Source organism: Meles meles, chromosome 6 (genome assembly GCF_922984935.1).
Source record: "Meles meles chromosome 6, mMelMel3.1 paternal haplotype, whole genome shotgun sequence".
NCBI classification, from domain to species: Eukaryota; Metazoa; Chordata; class Mammalia; order Carnivora; family Mustelidae; genus Meles; species Meles meles.
The window spans coordinates 70,736,260-70,757,388 of NC_060071.1; the positions used below are offsets into that span (position 1 = coordinate 70,736,260).

Below are 21,129 nucleotides of genomic sequence, written 5' to 3' on the forward strand. Positions count from 1 at the left end.
GAAAAAGAATGCTGCCATTATCTTATCAAATGTTGCTTCCGTCCACATCTCTCTCTCTCTCTCTCTCTCTCTCTCTCTCCACTCACCAGCACTCCGATGTTAGATGTTTTCATAAGATCCTATGTGTCTCTTGTCTGTTTTTCCCAACATCTTTGCTCTCCATGTTTCTGTTTGATATTTTCTATTCGCCAATTCTCTAGTTAACTAATCTTCTCTTCAGCTATAAGAAATACATTGCTAAATACATCTGTTACAATGCTTTAATGATTGTGCTTTTTTTGTTGTAAAATTTCCATTTAATTCTTTATTAATAGAGTCTAGTTCTCTGGTGAAATTCTTCATTTTGTCACCTTTTTTTCTTGAACAAAATAAATAATTATTTTTTAAAATTTATATCTCATAATTCTAAAATCTGGCTTACCTATGGGCCTATTTCTGTTGCCTTTCTTTCTTTTTTTTTTTTTTTAAAGATTTTATTCATTTATTTGACAGGCAGAAATCACAAGTAGGCAGAGGCAGAGGCAGGTGGCGGGGTGGGGAGCAGGCTCCCCGCTGAGCAGAGAGCCCGATGTGGGGCTTGATCCCAGGACCCTGGGATCGTGACCTGAGCTGAAGGCAGAGGCTTCAACCCACTGAGCCACCCAGGTGCCCCTGTTGCCGTCCTTTCTCTCTTAGTCTTAGTTCTTGGAATGTCTAGAAATTTCTGTTAAGCATTTTGTATTAAAAAACTGGCATCTCCAGATAATACGATTTTCCTCTAGAGAGGACTCACCTTGCATTTTATTCAAGGATTTAGAGTGGGAGGAGATTACATCTATTCAATCCAGGACTTAGTTTTTTGGAGACCAAGTTGGAGTTTTAAACAGTTTGGTCTACCCCATGTTTGCTCCCTCTCTTTGGGGTATAGACCCTCAGAGCTCCAAAAGAAAGCTTGCAGATAGTTATTGGGACTCCTTCATGGTGGGCTGTAAACTCAATACTGCTAAAAATCTGGCTTTTCTTTATAGCTACACTCTCATCTTTAGGTAGCTTATGAATTAGCAAATCCTGGGGCACCTGGTGGCTGAGTTGTTTAAGTGTTCAACTCTTGTCAGCTCAGGTCATGATCTCAGAGTCTTGAGATCAAGCCCCGCATCAGGTTCTGTGCTCAGCAGGGAATCTACTTGAAGAGTCTCTCCCTCTGGCCCACCCCCACTCTCTGTCTCTCTTTCTCTCAAATTAAAAAAAAAAAAAAGTAAATATTAAAAAAAAAAAAAGAATTCGCAAATCCCATAATATGAAATCAAGTGCCAAGTGTGGAGCTCATTTCCTGGCACCCTCCCTTCTCTCAAGGATTCTGCCACTCAAACCCTTGCTATCTTGGCAGCTCTGAACTCCTTTTAAGAACTTCCTCATTATATTTAGGCCTTAACATCAGATATATGTGGGAGATGCCTATATGTAATACCAAAAAATGACAAAATTTACTTACTCAGTTTCCCCCCTTCTCTGGCTGAAAGGAAAAAAAAAATCTCATTTAGGCATGATCTTTATGATACCCTTAAACATGAGGAAGGTGGTTTCCTCCTCCTCAGAAGCATCTATGTCTGTGACACTGGATCTTTTGTTTTTTTAATTTTTTTCAGATTTTATTTATTCATTTGTCAGAGACACAGTGAGAGAGGGAACACAAGCAGGGGGAGCTGGAGATGGAGAAGCAGGCTTCCCGCTAAGCAGGGAGCCCGATGCGGGGCTCAATCCCAGGACCCTGGGATCATGACCTGAGCCACAGGCAGACACTTAATGACTGAGCCACCCAGGGGCCCCTGTGAAACTGTATCTTAATCCTCTAAGAACACCACTATCATTGTTCGGATGGTATTCACAAATGGTTTTGTGAATGGTTGTACATGATAAAATAGTAATAGACATTTCTTTCCCTTTCTGGGGTCATTTTTGCCCAATAAGATGTAACAATAATCGTCATAATAATACCCACTAAAATTTACGAGGCCTATATTACGGGCCAGGCTTTATGCTAGATGTTTTAGATAGGTTGTCTCATTTAATCCTCAGAAGAGCCTAGGAGGTGGTAATGGCAATTTTCCTAATTTACACTTAAGGAAACGAAGGCTTTAAGAGGTTAAGTCTTAAATAAGGTCCTAGAGCCAGGAAGTAAACGGCACAAGCAAGTTTGAAGCAGACTTTTCAAACCCCAAGGTCTATATTCTCTTCCAACATTTTGTCCTACCTTTTCACTTGTTCTGAAGGAGAACATAACTAGTCTCACATAACAGCATAACTAGTCTCACAATTTTACTGATCCCCGGAATTCTGAGATATTTCCTTAAATAAGGTAAAAGCCGGATAGTCTGAAGGGTTTATATGCAAATAAATCTCCCTGGTTCATTTCTCACGGGTATTTCTAGATCCTTCCCTTCCCGACTCAGTCTTACTTTGATATATATTTTACATTAACTACTTCCATTTATAATTTCTATGGCAAATCTGAAAGTGATTTTTTTTTTAAATAAAGCTTTATGCAGGGACAGGAAGCAATTAGTGGTGGGGCTTTATTTTTAGAGGATGAGATGGGTGGGGGAAGGGTATGAGGAGAAATTGCCTTCTGCAGTGTCAGATGAGTTGAGTGAGTTATAGGAAATGATAGCTCAGCCAGCAACTTGGTGCTTGCCAGTGAGTCAGCCGTGACTTCATCCTTACCCTCAATGCTAGAATCACAGATGTGAGAGACACCCTTCCTGGTGAGCGACCCTCCCTGTCCTGCTATCTGGGACATCAAGGTTCTGCCTGCATGATGTGAACCATTCAGTTACCTGTCATGGTAGAAAAAGATTCACAGAACTGTCTGCCTCTTGTTTTCCCACAGATATTTCTAATTTCTTTAAGATCAATGGGTACTCCTGATTTTTTCCTCCTGACACCCAGCAGAAACACCCAGTGACTTTCCAGCCAGAGGATGAACTTTGGAATTGATGTCATAGCAGAATGTTGTTCTTACAGCAACATTTCCATGTGTTTATACTACTTCAAACTTCCAGGATCTGTATAAATAGTGAAACATGGAAGCATGCTGGAAAAGTGAGACAGAAAGACTCTGTTTTCAGAGAAGTCATACATTAAAAGAGGTCACCTTTTCATCATTGAAAATGTGTGCATGTGACAAGAAGACTAGAACCAAATCATTACAGTTGTTGTGTTAGGATTTTCAGATTGACAGTAATTGTTTTTTCACCTTCTTTTCTAGGTTTGATAAATAAGCTCAAGTTGTGAAAATTATTCTAAAAATAATCCCTTTGTATCTTAAAATAACTTAAAATAACTCTCTGTTTGTGGAGGGGAAATGGCCAAATAGATTTAATATTTTAGGACATCTTTTTCCCAGACTCTGGTCGGATTCTTAGGTCAAGGTCATGTGCATGGTGTTCAATAGGGAATGGGTGAGGAGGACTAACTTTGCTCAGAATTTATGGGAGCCAGACATTTACTTCCTTTTCACCCAGTGGATAAGGTGGTATTATCCCCATATTATAAATAAAGAAATGAACGCTCAGAGAAGCAGAAGAAGCTTCCTTAGGTCAACCAGCTAGTAATTATGGAGTTCCAACCAAGCCCAAGTCAGACTACTGCCAACATCCCCACTCTTTCGACTTGAGTACAAAATGATACAGCCACAGGTTGCACTCCACCATGCTTTTAACAGGGCATTTTCGATGTGTTAACTTTCGGCTGGATTAATCCTCCACTAAGAAAAAAATGTACTACAAGATTGTTCTCTCTTTTGCAAACCAAGGATTCTAAAACTCACATATACTTGCCTTCTACTTTAGTTAGAAAGACAAACATTGAGAACATTGCATAGCTTACATGCCTGTGCCTCTGAATGTTTGACATGAAGAAGACAAAAGAGGCATAGTAAGTACCCAGTTTGGTGGTGGGACTCACCCAGAATTTGAAGTGATTCTCATGATCTCTCCTGACATTCTTAGGTAGATGAGATTGGAGATAAAGCTAACTGCTATACTGTTCTGTATAGTAGCTGTAGGTGATCATTGTGGCGGGGATGGGGTAGTACTGTTGCAAAGCAGAGCATTTGCAGTTTCAAAAAAGCCATCCCGTTGGCCCAGCAGAGCCCTAATTTTCTTTTTTAATAAATGAATAACAGCTAAAGATTAAACAAAATTTTTTTGATGGATAATATGCAATGAATGCCATGGGCTTTGTTGAGATGCTGCCATACAATATATTGCACATTGTTAAAAACAACACAAAACAAAACAAAACAACAACAACAACAAAAAACAGTCACTTCGTTTCCTCTTTTAATTTGATGAAAAGAGACCAGACGGAGACTCAGGTGATGTAAGTCTATACCCTGATTGTGCTGGAAAGAGGCCCCTGAAATTCAGTGAGTCCCTTAATTTTTCCAGCCCATGGTTTTCTCATCTGAAAAATGAGGGGGTTGGACTAGATGGTCCCGAAGGCCCCCTATGGTTCTAAAGTTCAATAAAGCTAAGAGGACAGGCATGTTAAGGATATTGGTTTGTGTCCAAATGGTTTTATGTAAAAAAGGAGACTTCCCCAGTGGGCTGGTGTCAGCTGTGCTGCTTTAATCCTGTCCTGCTTAATTGATAGATCGTGAAATCATTTCATTTCTTTTCATTCTCCTTTCACCCTGACTCAATGTCATTCATGTCCTTGCTTCCATGTTGGTCTTAGTACACTAAGGAAACTGTTCTGCTTACGAATTTAGGGCTAAGGCTTGAGTAATGCGGGGAGTTGGGCATTTGGCAATGCCTTTAGCAAGGATCTGATGAGGGTGACGGGACCATCAGCTCCCTGGATATTTGTGAGACAGCTTGGGCATTTTATGGAAGGGGTTGCAGAGACAAGCTGTACTGGGTGTATTTCAGGCTGGGGGAAGGGAAGCAGATTGGAGTTTAATTAAAATTCTAATCCCAACTTAGCCCATCTTCGTGCCAAGTCAGCAGCCAGCATTTCCGTTTGTGGTTCTGGTGATCTTGCTGGGATGACATACATAGTTACCTCAAAAACTCTTGCAAATCTGCCTACAACTTCGATATGCTCACCAGATGCTTCGATCAGGCCTGGCACGTTGCCATCTTCAGCCTGTGTTTTCAGAGATGCCTCACCCCCCACTGCTGCCAGGGCTCCCGATGGGGGCAGGGCCCTGGAGAGAGCTCGTGATGAAAATTGAACTGATTACAGATGAGCAAGTTGCATCACATCAGAGACACCTTTCCAAATTGTTTCTGCTCTCCAGGTAGCTGAGTGGGATTTCTGAGGAGGGGCAGCTCCAACTTCATTTTGGCCCACCATGAGGTTCTTCCTGCCTTGTGCTTACATGCTTCTCCTGATGATTTCCCAGCTGAGGGCAGTCAGCTTTCCCGAAGATGATGAACCCCTCAATACTGTTGATTATCACTGTAAGTAATCTAAAGAACATTCTTCTTTTCTGAGAAGGGAGCTGTTTTTGGTTTTGATCCTCTAAATGCATTTGTTTTTAGAAAGAGAGTTCTATATGTCTTAAAACTGTTTTTGCATATTAATGGATCTAGAGTCATTTCTTAGTGTTTGGAGCAAATGGGACAGCTCTGTTGGTTGCTTTCCTAAAGCAACCCATGTATAGGTTATATATTTTCTGTTAAAAGAAATAGACCATTTGCTAACATTCACCATCTTTTATTCATTTATATTCAAGACCTTAAGAGAGGAATTTAGTTAAAACACTTCTACAACTAGTATATACAGCTAATCAATGCTGTATATTGATTCTTCAGCTCCATAATCCTGACTGATGGTTTAGCCCATTTTTACTTGCAGATTCAAGGCAATATCCGGTTTTTAGAGGACGCCCTTCAGGCAATGAATCCCAGCACAGGTTGGACTTTCAGCTGATGTTGAAAATTCGAGACACACTTTATATTGCTGGCAGGTAATTTTCCTCTCGTTGGTTTATTAGATTAAAATTCTTTTCTCTTGTGGTGCTTGCATTAATGTGTCTAGTTTATGAAAAACTAATATGTGATTGTGATCAAAAATTGCAAGTAGCCGAAAATATTCACTGAGAAGAGTCAGTGTTGTGTACCAGGGACAAAATACAGGGCTAAAGCCTTCAGTGGTGCTATTTTATTACTGCTATCAAGAAATCAGACACCATTTTTTATTCCTAAAGCAGCAGGGGGGGGAAAAAATCTTTCCTTATTCTTTTTTAACTTGGAATTATTCAAGCAAATATTAGAAGTATGCCTATGCTAATACCAGTAGCTGTTTGACCCATGCCTGAAGAGAAGAGCTTTCTTTGCTCCCTAACCACAGTGATATATAAAAGCATCTCACTAATGAAAAAGTCCTCTTTGTTGACTTTGTTGGAGACAGAGAAAATCCAAATGATCTCCAAAATACAATAAAGGCAGATCTGTAAAAAATGAAACAAGAAGCAGCAGCTTAACATTTTTATGCATTCACATGATTTGACTTACTGCCTTGTTTCTAACAGGGATCAAGTTTATACAGTAAACTTAAATGAAATCCCCAAAACAGAAGTAATACCGAGCAAGGTGAGCAAGTGAAATTTATTTGCATTCCCTCAGAACTTGGATAACATCTCCCTCCCCTTCCCAAATTTCTGGTTGAAATACGAACTTTGGTTTTGCTTGATTAATACAGAAACTGACATGGCGGTCAAGACAACAGGACCGAGAAAACTGTGCTATGAAAGGCAAACATAAAGTAAGTAGAACAGACGAGTCGTCTGCCAGAGTCAGCCTTTAGGTAGGCTTTATCCCACAATGTCAGCGTATGGAATGTCTAACAGTAACTTAATTGTTACTTTCTTTAGGACGAATGCCACAACTTTATTAAAGTATTTGTTCCAAGAAACGACGAGATGGTTTTTGTCTGTGGTACCAATGCATTTAATCCCATGTGTAGATACTATAGGGTGAGTATATTTCATATGGTGTACTTTTTTTATCAACTTTTTTTTTCCTCCCTCACTGTCATGCTGTTAGAGTTGAATCCTCTCTGCTATAACCCATTTATCTCTAATGCTATGGAAGAATAAAGACAAAATTCTTCAAATAGAATTTCAGTACAAATAAAGCAGTATTGCCTTCAAACAGGTACATTGAACAGATGTGACACCAGCTATTTATTTTTCTTTTATAGTTGAATACCTTAGAGTATGACGGGGAGGAAATTAGTGGCCTGGCAAGATGCCCGTTCGATGCCAGACAAACCAATGTTGCCCTTTTTGCTGGTAAGATCCTTTAGTGTAATGAATATAAGTGATTAATGACATTGAAGGTCAAAGGGAATTTAAAGGAAGAGAAAAGCTCATAACTGGGGTAGCTACCTTAATAGAGGTGTTTTCACAGTGTAGGAGCTAGGGAAAACATTTCTAAAAAAGAAGATTTTAAATGAGCATACGATGAGTATTCTGAAACTTGGCCCTGTTGTTAACTAGGTCAATGACCCTGAATAAGTTGCTTAACTTTTTGATACTCAGATCCTTAACCTGCAAAATGAGGTGGGGATACCATGAGGCAACCTGTCCCAGGTTGACCATCAGCATCCAGGTCTAGGTGTACTTGTGTATATAGGGATGACAGGTGCCAGAACTCCAAAAGGTATAACACACTGTATAGGATAACACACTACAGGATAATTATGATTATTTTACCCCAATTATAACTCTGGTTTCAGATGGGAAGCTATATTCTGCCACAGTGGCTGACTTCCTGGCCAGTGATGCCGTTATTTATCGAAGCATGGGTGATGGATCTGCCCTTCGTACAATAAAATATGATTCCAAGTGGATAAAAGGTACTCTTGAAAAGCAGTGTTGTGGGATTGCCAGGGGTAGGGGGATGGCCAAGGTGGGACAGGAGCCAAGGCATCAGGAAACTCAGTGCATGACTTTATATTGTTTATTTAGAGCAAGTACAAGTTGCTTTGGTTGTAAGCAGGAACATTGACAAGGAAAGAGGAAATTAGCAGCCATATCAGGAAAATAGATTCATCTATGAGTTTATCCCGGTTGACTTCAAAAAAGAAAGACCTCATTTCTGGGTGCCAGTTTGCCTACCTCTGAATACACATAACGTTCCTCGTCCACTCCCATCTACCATCCTACAGAATTAACACTGAGAATCGATCAGTTCATCTCCTCAGAGACATTTCGTTCTTTGGCGTCTAGATACCAAGATTTTTTATTCTCGGTGTAAGAAGTTCTCTTCTCTAGTTAAAGAGGTTAATGAATAAATCTGTTGAAACAGAGACCTCTGCTGTAGTTCAGTTCCCCTAGGCTTTTTACAGTCCATTAGCTGACATGAAAGACTGTGGGTTCCTTGAAGCTTCAACACACCCATATTCGGACTCCTTGAGCGTGTTGTTGTATTGGAGTTCTCTCTGGCTTGTAGATGTGCCACGTCCGTCAGTCATGCTAGCAGCCGGGGTCTTGTGCTAATTGAATTATCCTTTAGGAACCAGTTTGTTTTCGATTTTTCTTTCAGAGCCACATTTTCTTCATGCCATAGAATATGGAAACTATGTCTATTTCTTCTTTCGAGAAATTGCTGTAGAACATAATAATTTAGGCAAGGCAAGTATATGCACTTGACTTGAATTCTGGACTTGTACTGCATGGAATTGAGGCCGCTTTGGTAGAGTTATGCTCTTTGCATGTTTTCTAGCACTCGGTGCATTCAGGGCCGAGTGCAGAGAAGTGAATTGTTTATCATGAGAATAATTGCTGGAAAACACCTGAACAATGGCCAGAGTGAGAAGAGCAGCCTTGTGCCTGGAGAAGGTTTCATTTTTTCCTGTCACTACAGAATGTTCTACAGGCACCCTTGAGCTATGGATGCTTCCTTAACACTTTAGAAATCTGTTGAATGTTCATTCTTTCTCAGCATCAAAAGGCAGGATGGAAAGTAGAACCCCTATTCAATTTTGAGCGCTTCAGGAAAAGCCCGTATAATTTTAAAGCATCACAGCCTCGTTTTGCCAAGTTTAAGGATGGCACATGGCATTAACGATAGAAGCCACAGAGTGGGAGACAAACTGTGGAGATAGTTTGCATTCCCCTAACCAGTCTGACAGCTCACTTCTTGGGGAGCTCGTCTGGCAGAACAGGAAAATGACCCTCTTCTCTCCCAGGTAAATCTAGTTTACGATCTTACCGGACAAATCCCTAGAGAGAAGATTACTAGATTCTTTTGAGCTAGTCGTATCTTTAGCACTTTTTTGGTCCCTCCCTTAAATAATAGCTTTTCGTTTCCATTCCCCCTCCCTGCACATAACCCTGCGGCTTTGCTTTCCTCCCCTGGGCAGGCCGTTTATTCCCGTGTGGCCCGCATCTGTAAAAATGACATGGGTGGCTCCCAGCGGGTCCTGGAGAAACACTGGACCTCGTTTCTGAAGGCTCGGCTCAACTGCTCTGTCCCTGGAGATTCCTTTTTCTACTTTGATGTTCTGCAGTCCATTACCGACATCATACAAATCAATGGCATCTCCACTGTGGTCGGGGTGTTCACCACACAGCTCAACAGGTAACAGAGCCCTGGCACTTCTCGAGCTATTCTGTGTTTGCTTCTGGGACCCAGGGGCGGGCCTCCTTTGCCTGATGCTTTCCCTGATGCTGTCCCACTTTGCAGCATTCCTGGGTCTGCCGTGTGTGCATTTAGCATGGATGACATTGAAAAAGTATTCAGAGGACGGTTTAAAGAACAGAAAACCCCAGATTCTGTGTGGACAGCAGTCCCTGAAGACAAAGTACCAAAACCAAGGTAAAGAAAAAAAAAAAAAAAAGCAGAAAGTGATTTTTGTTTTTAACAAAACCCTCTGGTCCCTGGAAGCATCCATCCTCAGAGAGCAGGGGGGCCAACCTCCCATGCCAGGAAGGGGTCCCTGGTGGGGGGCAGGGCACTGCAGGCAGAGCCAGTCTACAGAACCCCGTGGGGGTGAATGTGGAGAGCCTGCTGAGTGCAGGAGAGACCCCTGCGCCTCTGGTTTTGCTCATTCTCCTTTCTTTCTTGGCCTCTTCTTTCAGAATGGACACTTACCCTTAGATACAGTTTGTGAGGGGAAAAAACACACTGTTTTCCTTTCAGGCCTGGCTGTTGTGCAAAGCATGGCCTTGCCGAAGCTTATAAAACCTCCATCGATTTCCCTGACGAGACCCTGGCGTTCATCAAATCCCACCCGCTGATGGACTCTGCCGTCCCACCCATTGCTGACGAGCCCTGGTTCACCAAGACCCGGATCAGGTGAGACTGCTGGGACCAGCAGCCTGCTCCCCTCTAACGCCTCCTCTCCCCGCTGGCCTCCCCCTCTGACTTGGCCTTCCTCCCCCTGCAGGTACAGACTGACGGCCATCGCTGTGGACCACACTGCTGGGCCCCACCAGAACTACACAGTCATCTTCGTTGGCTCTGAAGCTGGTGTGGTGCTTAAAGTTTTGGCAAAGACCAGTCCTTTCTCCTTGAATGACAGCGTGTTACTGGAAGAGATTGAAGCATACAACCACGCAAAGTAGGTATATTTTATGAGAAGGCTTTTCAGCTCGGCTCAAAACTTTCCGGTGTGTATTTCATCAAGCAGTTTCCTTTGAGCCCCAGAAATTAGCGGTGGTTTGGCATATTCGTGTTTGGGGTTTTTTTTTTTTGTTTTTTTTTTTCCTTAGTGAAATAAATCCTGAGTTTGTTTTTTTTTTTCCTGAGTCCACTAGGGCTAGGATGGTGGGCAATGGATGAGTTTAAAAATCATTCGGCCCTCGTTTCTCACCTTTGGGCAATGAGAACGTGTTAGCACCCACCCCTGATACCCTGCAGGCTTCTTTTCTGCTGCTGCCTGCAGCAGAGAGTTGGTTCCAAGTATGCATAAGCACAAGCTCGCAATACAATTCTTCCAACCGCTGACATAAAAGATAACTGGACCGTTAAAACAAACAAGAATGGAGCAAAGGAGACTAAAGAGAGATCAGAAGCATCTAGCACAGCAAGATTTATGTGAACTGAAACACTGTCCTTTTTCTTCTCTGTGGTCTAAAGTGGTCTTCACAAACACGGTTCCCTTTGTCACCAGAACAAGAAAGCAGTCTTTAAAAAAAAACTCTCTGTCCAACCTGAAGTTGAAACAATTGTGCAGAGCAGCAGAAGATCAAACATAGAATTATTACTTCCCAAACTATGTACTTTGCTGGTTTGCTACTGAGAATCTCCCTCAGGATCTCCCAGCTCTGAGTAATTGCAAAAACAAACCCCACTTGCCTTGTATATTTCGTGTAGCTTTCAACTTCCTAAACATGTGGCCTCAAAATGTATCCCCAAATACAGGTGTAATGCTGAGAATGAGGAGGACAGAAAGGTCATCTCATTACAGTTGGATAAAGACCATCACGCTGTGTACGTGGCATTCTCCAGCTGCGTGATTCGCCTCCCCCTCAGTCGCTGTGAGCGTTATGGATCCTGCAAAAAGTAAGCTGATGTTTCTTTCCTTACCGTGGGTCTTGTAAAGCGCTGTGAACTTTGATGATGAGATAATCCAAGCTCCCTTCTGTGTGGTTTTATACAGGTCTTGTGTTGCATCTCGGGACCCGTACTGTGGCTGGTTAAGCCAGGGAGCCTGTGGCAGAGTGACCCCCGGGATGCTGTAAGTATGTCCTATCACGTCAGCCAGGACCTTCTGAGACCTGCCTCTGTCTTCTCTGGGTCTCTAAAGCTCGACATTTTAGAAAGATGCCGGTAGTACTACTTTTATTCTTTTCTTCCTCTCTTTTCTTTTTTTGATGTGAGAGAAGTAAAGAAGAAAAGAGAAGAGAAAAGGAAAAAGAAAAGAAAAAAAAGAAAGAAAAAAAAAACTGGGGCTGTAATAAGGAAGGGAGATTGTAGACAGGATAATACCTGAGGGAAATGGGTGGAGAGAAGAAACAATTCTCTCTCCTCTCTTAAACATTCTAGTGGCCACATGTTGAATAGAAGAAATACTCATTTTAGCAAGCTGTGTTGAAATGTCCATTTTTTTCCTCTCTGCCCATTTTACTAATCAGTCTGTATTCTTGGTTCTGCTCTGGTTGTCACTTGTGTCCCTATGAAGGCTGTTAACCGAAGACTTCTTTGCTTTCCATAACCACAGCGCTGGAGGATATGAACAAGACACAGAATACGGCAACACGGCCCACCTAGGGGACTGCCATGGTAAGCCCAGATCGTCCTTTCCCTTCTGGCAATTCTTTTTGACCACATTTGCACGTGAACATTATTTTACAATCAGCCTTTTAATGACTCAGGACACATACCACCTAGCATTTAACTTAAACTTCGCAAAAGCTGAGCTGTTTGGTCATGGGGATGTGTTAGAGAAGAATCTTACTTTTTTTTTTCCTTCACCATTTACAATTTTGTAGAAAATCTAGAGAAAGGTAGTCTAACCAGTAGGTTAATCTTTTAATTTATAGTCTTTTCTTTTGACTTTTTTAGTTAATTGGAATTCATAAATTTTTGCTTTCTTTTGGTTACTTTTTACTGATTACTTGTTCCTTTAATTCTTTTAGAAATTTTGCCTACTTCAACTACACCAGATTACAAAATATTTGGCGGTCCAACATCTGGTTAGTTTTTTTTAATTTTTTTGATAATTAACAACCTTTTCTTTCCTTCAGTTCAGCATTTTCAGCCCCTTTTCCCCTCCTTTTGCGCAGTTTGGCAGCCTTTCATGTTTCTGCTTTGACTCATAATCCCACCGATGGTACTGAAAGACTTTTTCTTACTCAGCACTCCACCCCTGTGTAGCATGTTAACAGTTCATCATTGACCGAGGCACATCCCGTAAGAAAAATCAAACAGATTCACATAGACCGCATTCCAGCTGCACGCCTGCCCACCCAAGCTTCTCTTTTCTCTCCCCCCTCCGTGCATTGTGGATGCTCCCTCTGGCCATCTCTCCTGAATGGATGGCAGACTTTCATTATTTCCCCCTTCTCTCCTCACCTTTCCTAAGACCTAGTAAACAAATACACATTTCCCCCAAATGTGTATTTATACATTTTCGACATCTTTTTTCTTTGGTTTGCGGTGAGCCCGTGGATCTTTAAATGTTGTGGTCTCAGTGGTGTGCAAAAGGCTTCCGTTGAATGAAGCTGGTATCTGATGTATGAGGGTGGTTCGGTGGGCTCTCCATGCCCGTCTGTATCTGTTTTGGAGTCTTCGTCTGCGATCATTGTACCGGTCTGAATGGGGGTCTCCGGAATTTTAACCTAAAACCGTATGCTTACATTCCGAGGGGACATCTACTCTGGAAATCAGCAACACACATGCTAAGAGGTTAAGTTACTTCCGGTCCTCCTGCTGCTTCTAAAGCTCACAGCAGTGTCATTCCTCAGAAGGGAGAAGAGGATAGCAGATCTTATGTAGCATACCATCCTTATTCAGCTTATGAACGCCATTTCTTTTGCATGAGTTGCTGCTAATTCTTTGGAAGAAATTCCCCGAGTGTGCTGAAAGGCACACGCGAGGTCCCTCCCTGCTTTGGTGCTCCACCGTGGATGGTGCAAGGCCTCGGGGCACAGATGGACGGGAGGTCCGAGATAGAGCCCAACAGCCTGCTCTAGCAGGTGGAAAATCCAGATCCAGATCACATGAACTTCACCAGGTGTTTTCCTGCTGAAGTTACCCCGTAGGTTCCCCAGTGAAGGATACGCAGTCCCCAAATGTTCAGGAAAATGCTTTTAGACATATGCACAAAAAGAAATGAACTGATGCCATCTCACAGGAAAATGAGAGAGTAGCAGTTCATCTTTGAGATGTGGATAACCTTTTCCACGAGGGTCATTAATCACTGTAGGAGCTGTGGTAGGAGCATTTTCAGTGTGTCTTTAGTTTTGAAATCTGCTTAATTTGTCTTTATGGTTAATTTTTAGTTTTTCTTTTTCCCTTGCAAGAAAGAAGTTGGGTATAGTCTCTTCGAATGTGTTTTTTATGAAACCCTAGAACAGGCTTTCTCATAAAATTGAATGAAACTTCACTTAAAAATGCAACAGCCAGTGGTCAGGGAAATCTGTCAGCGTTACCCACATTAATAAAAATCTGTTTGCCACCACAGACATGGAGGTATCTTCATCATCTGTTACCACAATGGCAAGTATCCCAGAAATTACACCTAAAGTGATTGATACCTGGAGACCTAAACTGACGAGCTCCCGGAAATTTGTAGTTCAAGATGACCCAAATACTTCTGATTTTACTGATCCTTTATCAGGTATCCCAAAGGGTAAGGCCTCACCAGGGAACTCATCTCTCGCTGAGTGGAAACCTGATTCCTGATCTCTCTGAGGAGCTGGTGGACACAGGGTTTCCCGGCGGGTGGAGTGACACAGCTCTGCTGTTGTTCACACCTCCTACCCTGACTACCCTCACTCCAGTTTCTGTGCTTGTATGGAGTGTGTGCCTTCCTAGACCAAAGAGATGGAAAGCCGTGAACGAAAGGGGTGATGAGATAGCCGCTAAGTCTAGTCTATGTTGGTTTCTACCCAAAAATGCTGAGAGTCTGCTCAATGTCAGAGAATTTCAGGACCACCCCAACAACATCAAAACACCAAACTCATTTTAGCAAATATCCTGGTATCCGATGTTTTGTCTAATAGCCTTCCCCAGCCTTGTGTTTCGCTTCAATTCCAAATGCAATATGAAAAGGATACACAGGGTGCTAGTGAGTTGCTTGAATGTCACAAGCAATGAAACATGACAGAGCACTTGTCCATAACTATCACTTTCAGCCCTTAATAGAAGCAGTTAGAAAACAGCTGCCTGTTGAGTTGGCTTATTAGACATATTACTCTGGGAAAAAAACAATCTCTTCTTTGGTGCTTAGTAAACTATGGTATCAGGTTTCCAATCAGTTTTTATGCCAGTACTTTGTCATTTATGATTTACGTCTGTTGATTTGGGTTTTATATGTTTTCATTGTAAACAGTTTAATGATCATTCTTTCTGTTTTGTTTCCTTTAGTAATATCATTTCTTTCTACTTTTCTTTCTTTGTCTCTCCCAATGCCACTGAATTCCATAATCCTGAACATTGATTAAAAGCAACTAATGTTCAAAGGCCTTAGTACTAACCTAAAGCAACAGAATCCTCAAAATTAGTCTGACTTAACCTTATCCTGGGATAGCTATGCTTATAGCATGTAACAGACTTGGATACCTCTTAAACTAACATCTCTTAGATTGACTGTTAGATGTCTGTGGTCGCATTAAAAATCCCAATAATTACAAACTAATCCACTCTTCTTGTAGTCTAACTTAAATATTTCTTAAATATCTCAAGACGATGGGATAATGTACTTAACTACTATGTATTATACTTCTTTAGACTGTCCGGATTTCTTTCATAGAAAGCAATTCAAGAGTAATTCACTCCAAGATGGAATGAAAAAAAAAAAAATCAAAGCGAGCACAAAAGTTCGTATTTGTAGTTAGCAATGACCAAGCAGGCACTTTTCGTTTGTAAACCAATTGTGTGTCTTTATTCTAGTTAAGATAGTGTAATTATTTTAGCATAATTGCTAAATTGGCAGTTACGCCAATCCATACATTTTCCTAATTCTAGCAGTTGCCCTGTAATCCTGACTTATGAATTAGGAGAAAATCATGAGACAAAATGTTTCTAAATTGACCATTTAGAAAACATGTACTTTCTAACCCTAATTTTTAAGACCCCAAACTCTTAAAACTTGGAATGTTAGGTAACAACTACTTAGAAGGGATTTCGGGGGGAAAAAGACACTTACGGATCGGTGGGAGATCAGAATCATCCTAGCATCTGCAGCAACCAAGTATGTCTCTGGGGATCTGATCATGACTCAAGAAGAATATACAGGTGGAATTTTAGAGTCTCCCTGACCCTCCAGGCTAAGCATATGGACCGCGTGAAGGTAGTATTGGCTCAATGGAAGCCATTTGCTGGCTAATATCATTTGAAAGAAGAACCTCACTCAGACTCTTTTCCTGCGTGTCTGTTGCAGGTGTGCGATGGGAGGTCCAGTCGGGAGAGTCGAACCAGATGGTCCACATGAATGTCCTCATCACCTGTGTCTTTGCCGCTTTTGTTTTGGGTGCATTCATTGCAGGTGTGGCAGTATACTGCTATCGTGACCTGTTTGTTCGGAAAAACAGAAAGATCCATAAAGATGCAGAATCTGCCCAGTCGTGCACAGACTCCAGCGGAAGTTTTGCCAAATTGAATGGTCTCTTTGACAGTCCGGTCAAGGAATATCAACAGAATATCGATTCTCCCAAATTGTACAGTAACCTGCTGACCAGTCGGAAAGAGCTGCCACCCAACGGAGATACTAAATCCATGGTGATGGACCATCGGGGCCAACCTCCCGAACTGGCTGCTCTCCCCACGCCTGAGTCTACACCTGTGCTTCACCAGAAGACCCTGCAGGCCATGAAGAGCCACTCAGACAAGGCCCATGGCCATGGGGCTTCAAGGAAGGAAACCCCACAGTTTTTCCCTTCTAGTCCACCACCCCATTCCCCATTAAGTCACGGGCATATCCCCAGTGCCATTGTTCTTCCTAATGCTACTCATGACTACAACACGTCTTTCTCAAACTCCAATGCTCACAAAGCTGAAAAGAAGCTTCAAAACATTGACCACCCACTCACAAAGTCATCCAGTAAAAGAGATCACCGGCGTTCTGTGGATTCCAGAAATACCCTCAACGATCTCCTGAAGCATCTAAATGACCCAAACAGTAACCCCAAAGCCATCATGGGAGATATCCAGATGGCCCACCAGACCTTAATGCTGGATCCTGTGGGACCTATGTCTGAGGTCCCACCGAAGGTCCCTAACCGGGAGGCATCACTATACTCTCCTCCTTCAACTCTCCCCAGAAATAGCCCAACCAAGCGAGTGGATGTCCCCACCACTCCTGGAGTCCCGATGACGTCTCTGGAAAGACAAAGGGGTTATCACAAAAATTCCTCCCAGAGGCACTCTATATCTGCAATGCCTAAAAACTTAAACTCACCAAACGGTGTTTTGTTATCTAGACAGCCTAGTATGAACCGTGGGGGGTACATGCCCACCCCCACTGGGGCAAAGGTGGACTATATTCAGGGAACACCAGTGAGTGTTCATCTGCAGCCTTCCCTCTCCAGACAGAGCAGCTATACCAGTAATGGCACCCTTCCTAGGACGGGACTAAAGAGGACACCGTCCTTAAAACCTGATGTGCCACCAAAGCCTTCATTTGTTCCTCAAACCACATCTGTCAGACCACTGAACAAATACACTTACTAGGCCTCAAGTGTGCTATTTTCCGTGTGGCTTTATCCTGTCCGTGTTGTCGAGAGGATGATGTTGTAAGGGTACCTTAAGATAAGAGACTCCCTTGTATTTTAAGAGAACCGAGTGGCCAAAGAAACTCTTTCTAACTTTGGCAACATCAGAACTTGCCACATGTAGCTACTACAGCAAAGCTTCTGTGTACTTGCCCGAAAACAAAGGAAGGTGCTGGTCATTCCATTTCTTTTGTTTGAAGCTAAAGAGATGTGCAGCCCCCCGGGGGCTGCCTTACCAGTATAGAGAGCTGATACAGTACTCAGAAGAATCTGTGAGCAAATACTTGAAAATGGGTTCAACTTAGACTACCATTATGTGTGGTCTTCCCATTAAATGTGAACATTTTAATTGTATGCATTCACCTTGCCTCTTGCACAAATGTCAAAAAACAATGGTAATGTCTCAAAGAAATGAACTTGTAGATTACCAAACGATTTGCTAAAAATTCAGTCTTTGACCCAAACTGTAGCATTTTTTTCAAGTGTGGCATTTTTTTTCATGCCACCAATGAACTGTAGTGTGTGTGTGTGTGTGTGTGTGCGCGCGCGCGTGCATCTGCGTGCGTGCCCGCGTGCGCGCGTGTGTGTTGAGTGTGTGTGTGTTCTGTACCCACTAGGATTTGTTTTGGTGCCCATTGCATCTTTTTGTGCTGTGGACTTGTTTACATTGAGCATGACTGAACAAGAGACAGTAACTTCTTCCCACAGCAGTCCATTGGGTTCAGCTTTGAGAAAAGAAATAAAATCAAGGTTGATCTGACCATCAAAATGATTAACTCAACTCACATGGTCCCCAATGCCAGAATGTAAGAGTTCTAAGTAATTTTGTGCTGCTATTCATTAAAACTTCTATTACAGTCTTGCCAGCTTAAGGAGATAGAGATGTTAAGAGGTATCCTTGATTTATCCACCAGTATTCAGTAGAACAATTTACCTGTCCACTGTGAATCCAAGCCTGACTCACTGTATTTAACCTTGAACACACTAATAAGGTTTTATTTTGATGTTGTTTGGTTTCTCCCATGTAGTACAATTTCTCTTCCTTTAACTCCTCCTACCCCCAAGATAAAAGAACAAAACAAAGCAGAAGACAAAAGAAGGAAATGTGAAAGGAATTCTAATTGGCCTAACAGAGTCTCTGAAAACCGAAAGTGGTGCAATCATGTTGTCTCTGTTGTGTCATACGAGAATTTTCTTCTAAGTCATGCAGGTAATGACAATAGACTGTAAATATTACATGTGAGTTTACCTGAATCTGTGCATTTTGTGCCTTATTCACGAGAATGATAGAAGTACTAAAATATGTCAAGTGTTTCCAGTATAGCACATCGTTTACCTAGTGCCAGTTGTAAATGTTTTTCAACCAGCACCTGAAAAGACTTTTAAAAAATCGTAAAAACAACCTAGAACAATTAGTTGTCCAGCAGTCCACCCAAATAGCAGCATTACATCCTTTGCCATGATAAACATTCCACTCCCGCTTTCCTAAGGATGAAACGGTGATAATGCGAAGGCAAATGAGGTTTCTCGGGTAATGTGACACCTGCGGGAGCCGTAGAGTCGTTTATTCGTAGTTTTGCAGAAGCCACTTACAGTTGATGATGTGTAACCCCGATGACTGTCTCAGTTAATATGCTCCACACCACACCGTGGTTTACTGAACCTAATCTAGAAAGTATCAAGGCAGAGGAATGCTCCTGACTTAGTCAGACAAGTGAGTCCAACTGGTTTCTTGCGATAACACTGACGATCTGTATCACTTGGGGGAGGATGGGTTGCAGAAGACCAGAGCGTTTTTATACAGATTGTAGAGTACCGATACAGTTATTCTTTTCCTTTGAGAATATCGTTTTGTAAAGAACGTGATTCCCCGAGATCTCTGGAAACTCAAAAACTAGAAAGAACTTCTGTTCTTGAGACACGTCAGCTTTGCAACTAAAATATTACAGATTAATAATAAATTAAACCAACCAACGATAAACACTACTCAGTCCACCGCCAACAAACGTGTTTGAATTCACCTTACCAATATTAATCCCAGCGTGCGGAAAACGGAACAGTAACTCTATGTGAACCCGGATAACATTTTGTAACATTGTGCTGCCTTGTAGTTTGTAATGTGAGTTCTATCAGTATTTATGTTGAAATTTCTAACATAAAATCTAGTCTCTATCCTGTTAATTTAATTTTTAAATGCTTTATCCATTTGTGCAAAGGTAAACACAGATTGTATCTTTTTTAATGGTACGGCATAAAAAGTAACCCTAAAGTGAAGTGGCTCTATACTGTTTTATAGAGTACTTTAACATGTATAGATATCTTGTAAACTTGTATTGTGGATGTGTAAATAATATGTACTTTGGGTTTTTAACACCGCATGTAAAGTCAAAATAAAATATACAAATCATTATATCCTGCCTCTTGATTTTGAAGACGTTTATGATTTGCCATGTTTTAAAAAATATTTTATGGTCAATCAACACCACTGAGAGTTTCTTTTCAAATGTACCAGAATATTCTTATCGGGAATATCTGCTACTTGGTCATGGTTCTGCCACCGTTCTCTTCTTGGAAAGCCGATACCAATGGGCAGAGCCCCGGAGAAGCTGAGAAACGAGTCAGAAAGCCGGATGCGCTGTCCCTGCACCAGCAGGTAAACACTTCAGGCAGACATACTGGCGACTCGCCTTGTCTTGTCCACATGCCGAGTTCGGCAGGCATTTTTTAAAATGCGTGATTTGTATTCCCACATGAAAATTTTGATGTCCTTTTAGTCCAAAATTACAACTGGCAGACCAGGTTCCTGTGAACATTTCCTACTATTTGGTGGACAGCCTTTCTCCATTCCGTTGTTTTAACTGAATAGACTACGTGAAGAGATACCTTCCCCAACTACGGAAATGGAAGAAAAATTATGATCCCATTTGGTCCTGCCTTCAGCATGGGGTGAGCTGGTGGCTGCAGTTGTTGCCTCTTGTGGGTGTTGATGGTATCACGGCACTTCAGAGATCATGGGAGTGTCTGTAGCAATCTCTGTGCACTTGGTTCCAGCTGCTGCTCCTGCCCCGAGCCCCTCTGTACCTCCTCCCTGGCCCTGTTTTCTCCCAGAACCCCAGCAGCATCTCTGCAGAAGCAGGAGCTGCCATGTCCCTATCTGAGGCCTTGTTCTCCTTCGTGATGTCATCTAATTAGGCTGCTATATTTCAATATGAGTTCAGGGGTATTCCAGGGTCCTTTTGCATTCCTATCATGGTCTACTGTCATCTAGAGATGTGAGGCGGGTTTGCAGGGATCCACTCATGAGAGGAAAAGATAGGCGGGGGGTGATTTGCCCCTTTTTACAGCTACCAGCCCTATAGCTGGTAGTCAGAAAGGCGGTGCCTGCCGCAGGTCATGGAGCCTGACTTGGCACTCGAAACCCTGCCCCAGCATTGTGGAAGTCTGGCTCAGCCTGTAACCCTCTGCCGTGCTGGAAAAGAGGGTGGAAGGTTTCTTCCCACTGCAGAAGTTTAACTCTTAGGGTTCGGACAAAAGAAGGAAGGAACAGACAATAAAGGGCACTCTATCTTCACAGGAAGCAACCTGTTTCTTCCTGGGCTTCTTAATTGTTGATTTCTCCTTGCCTATTTCTATTAAATCGTTTACTATGTCTTATGGTCATCGTGACAGTTTTCCTGGGTTTAGTGATTTTTTTTTTTTCTTCTAAAAAGTGCATCTTTCTTGCAGTGCCTGGGTGGCTCAGTTGGTTAACATCTGCC

The 21,129-nt window shown here is 42.1% G+C and overlaps 1 protein-coding gene across 10 annotated transcripts in view; it reads left to right on the forward strand.

Moving 5' to 3' along the window:
* The window catches only part of SEMA6D (semaphorin 6D), a 56,071-nt gene extending 36,290 nt beyond the window's left edge, over nucleotides 1-19,781 (forward strand). For 2 of the 10 annotated variants that reach the window (XM_046007605.1, XM_046007604.1), the window contains exons 2-19: nucleotides 5,282-5,444; nucleotides 5,842-5,953; nucleotides 6,518-6,578; nucleotides 6,688-6,750; nucleotides 6,860-6,961; nucleotides 7,189-7,279; nucleotides 7,726-7,845; nucleotides 8,535-8,623; nucleotides 9,355-9,572; nucleotides 9,678-9,809; nucleotides 10,134-10,289; nucleotides 10,381-10,554; nucleotides 11,358-11,498; nucleotides 11,596-11,673; nucleotides 12,118-12,218; nucleotides 12,575-12,631; nucleotides 14,122-14,289; nucleotides 16,042-19,781. In XM_046007605.1, coding sequence (XP_045863561.1) covers nucleotides 5,336-5,444; nucleotides 5,842-5,953; nucleotides 6,518-6,578; nucleotides 6,688-6,750; nucleotides 6,860-6,961; nucleotides 7,189-7,279; nucleotides 7,726-7,845; nucleotides 8,535-8,623; nucleotides 9,355-9,572; nucleotides 9,678-9,809; nucleotides 10,134-10,289; nucleotides 10,381-10,554; nucleotides 11,358-11,498; nucleotides 11,596-11,673; nucleotides 12,118-12,218; nucleotides 12,575-12,631; nucleotides 14,122-14,289; nucleotides 16,042-17,330 — 3,261 coding nt within the window. In that variant the 5' untranslated portion in view covers nucleotides 5,282-5,335 and the 3' untranslated portion in view covers nucleotides 17,331-19,781. The remainder of the gene's footprint in view (nucleotides 1-5,281; nucleotides 5,445-5,841; nucleotides 5,954-6,517; nucleotides 6,579-6,687; nucleotides 6,751-6,859; nucleotides 6,962-7,188; nucleotides 7,280-7,725; nucleotides 7,846-8,534; nucleotides 8,624-9,354; nucleotides 9,573-9,677; nucleotides 9,810-10,133; nucleotides 10,290-10,380; nucleotides 10,555-11,357; nucleotides 11,499-11,595; nucleotides 11,674-12,117; nucleotides 12,219-12,574; nucleotides 12,632-14,121; nucleotides 14,290-16,041) is intronic. The other 8 variants (XM_046007606.1, XM_046007607.1, XM_046007611.1 and 5 more) reach the window with 8 other exon arrangements.
* The last annotated feature ends 1,348 nt before the right edge of the window (nucleotides 19,782-21,129 follow it).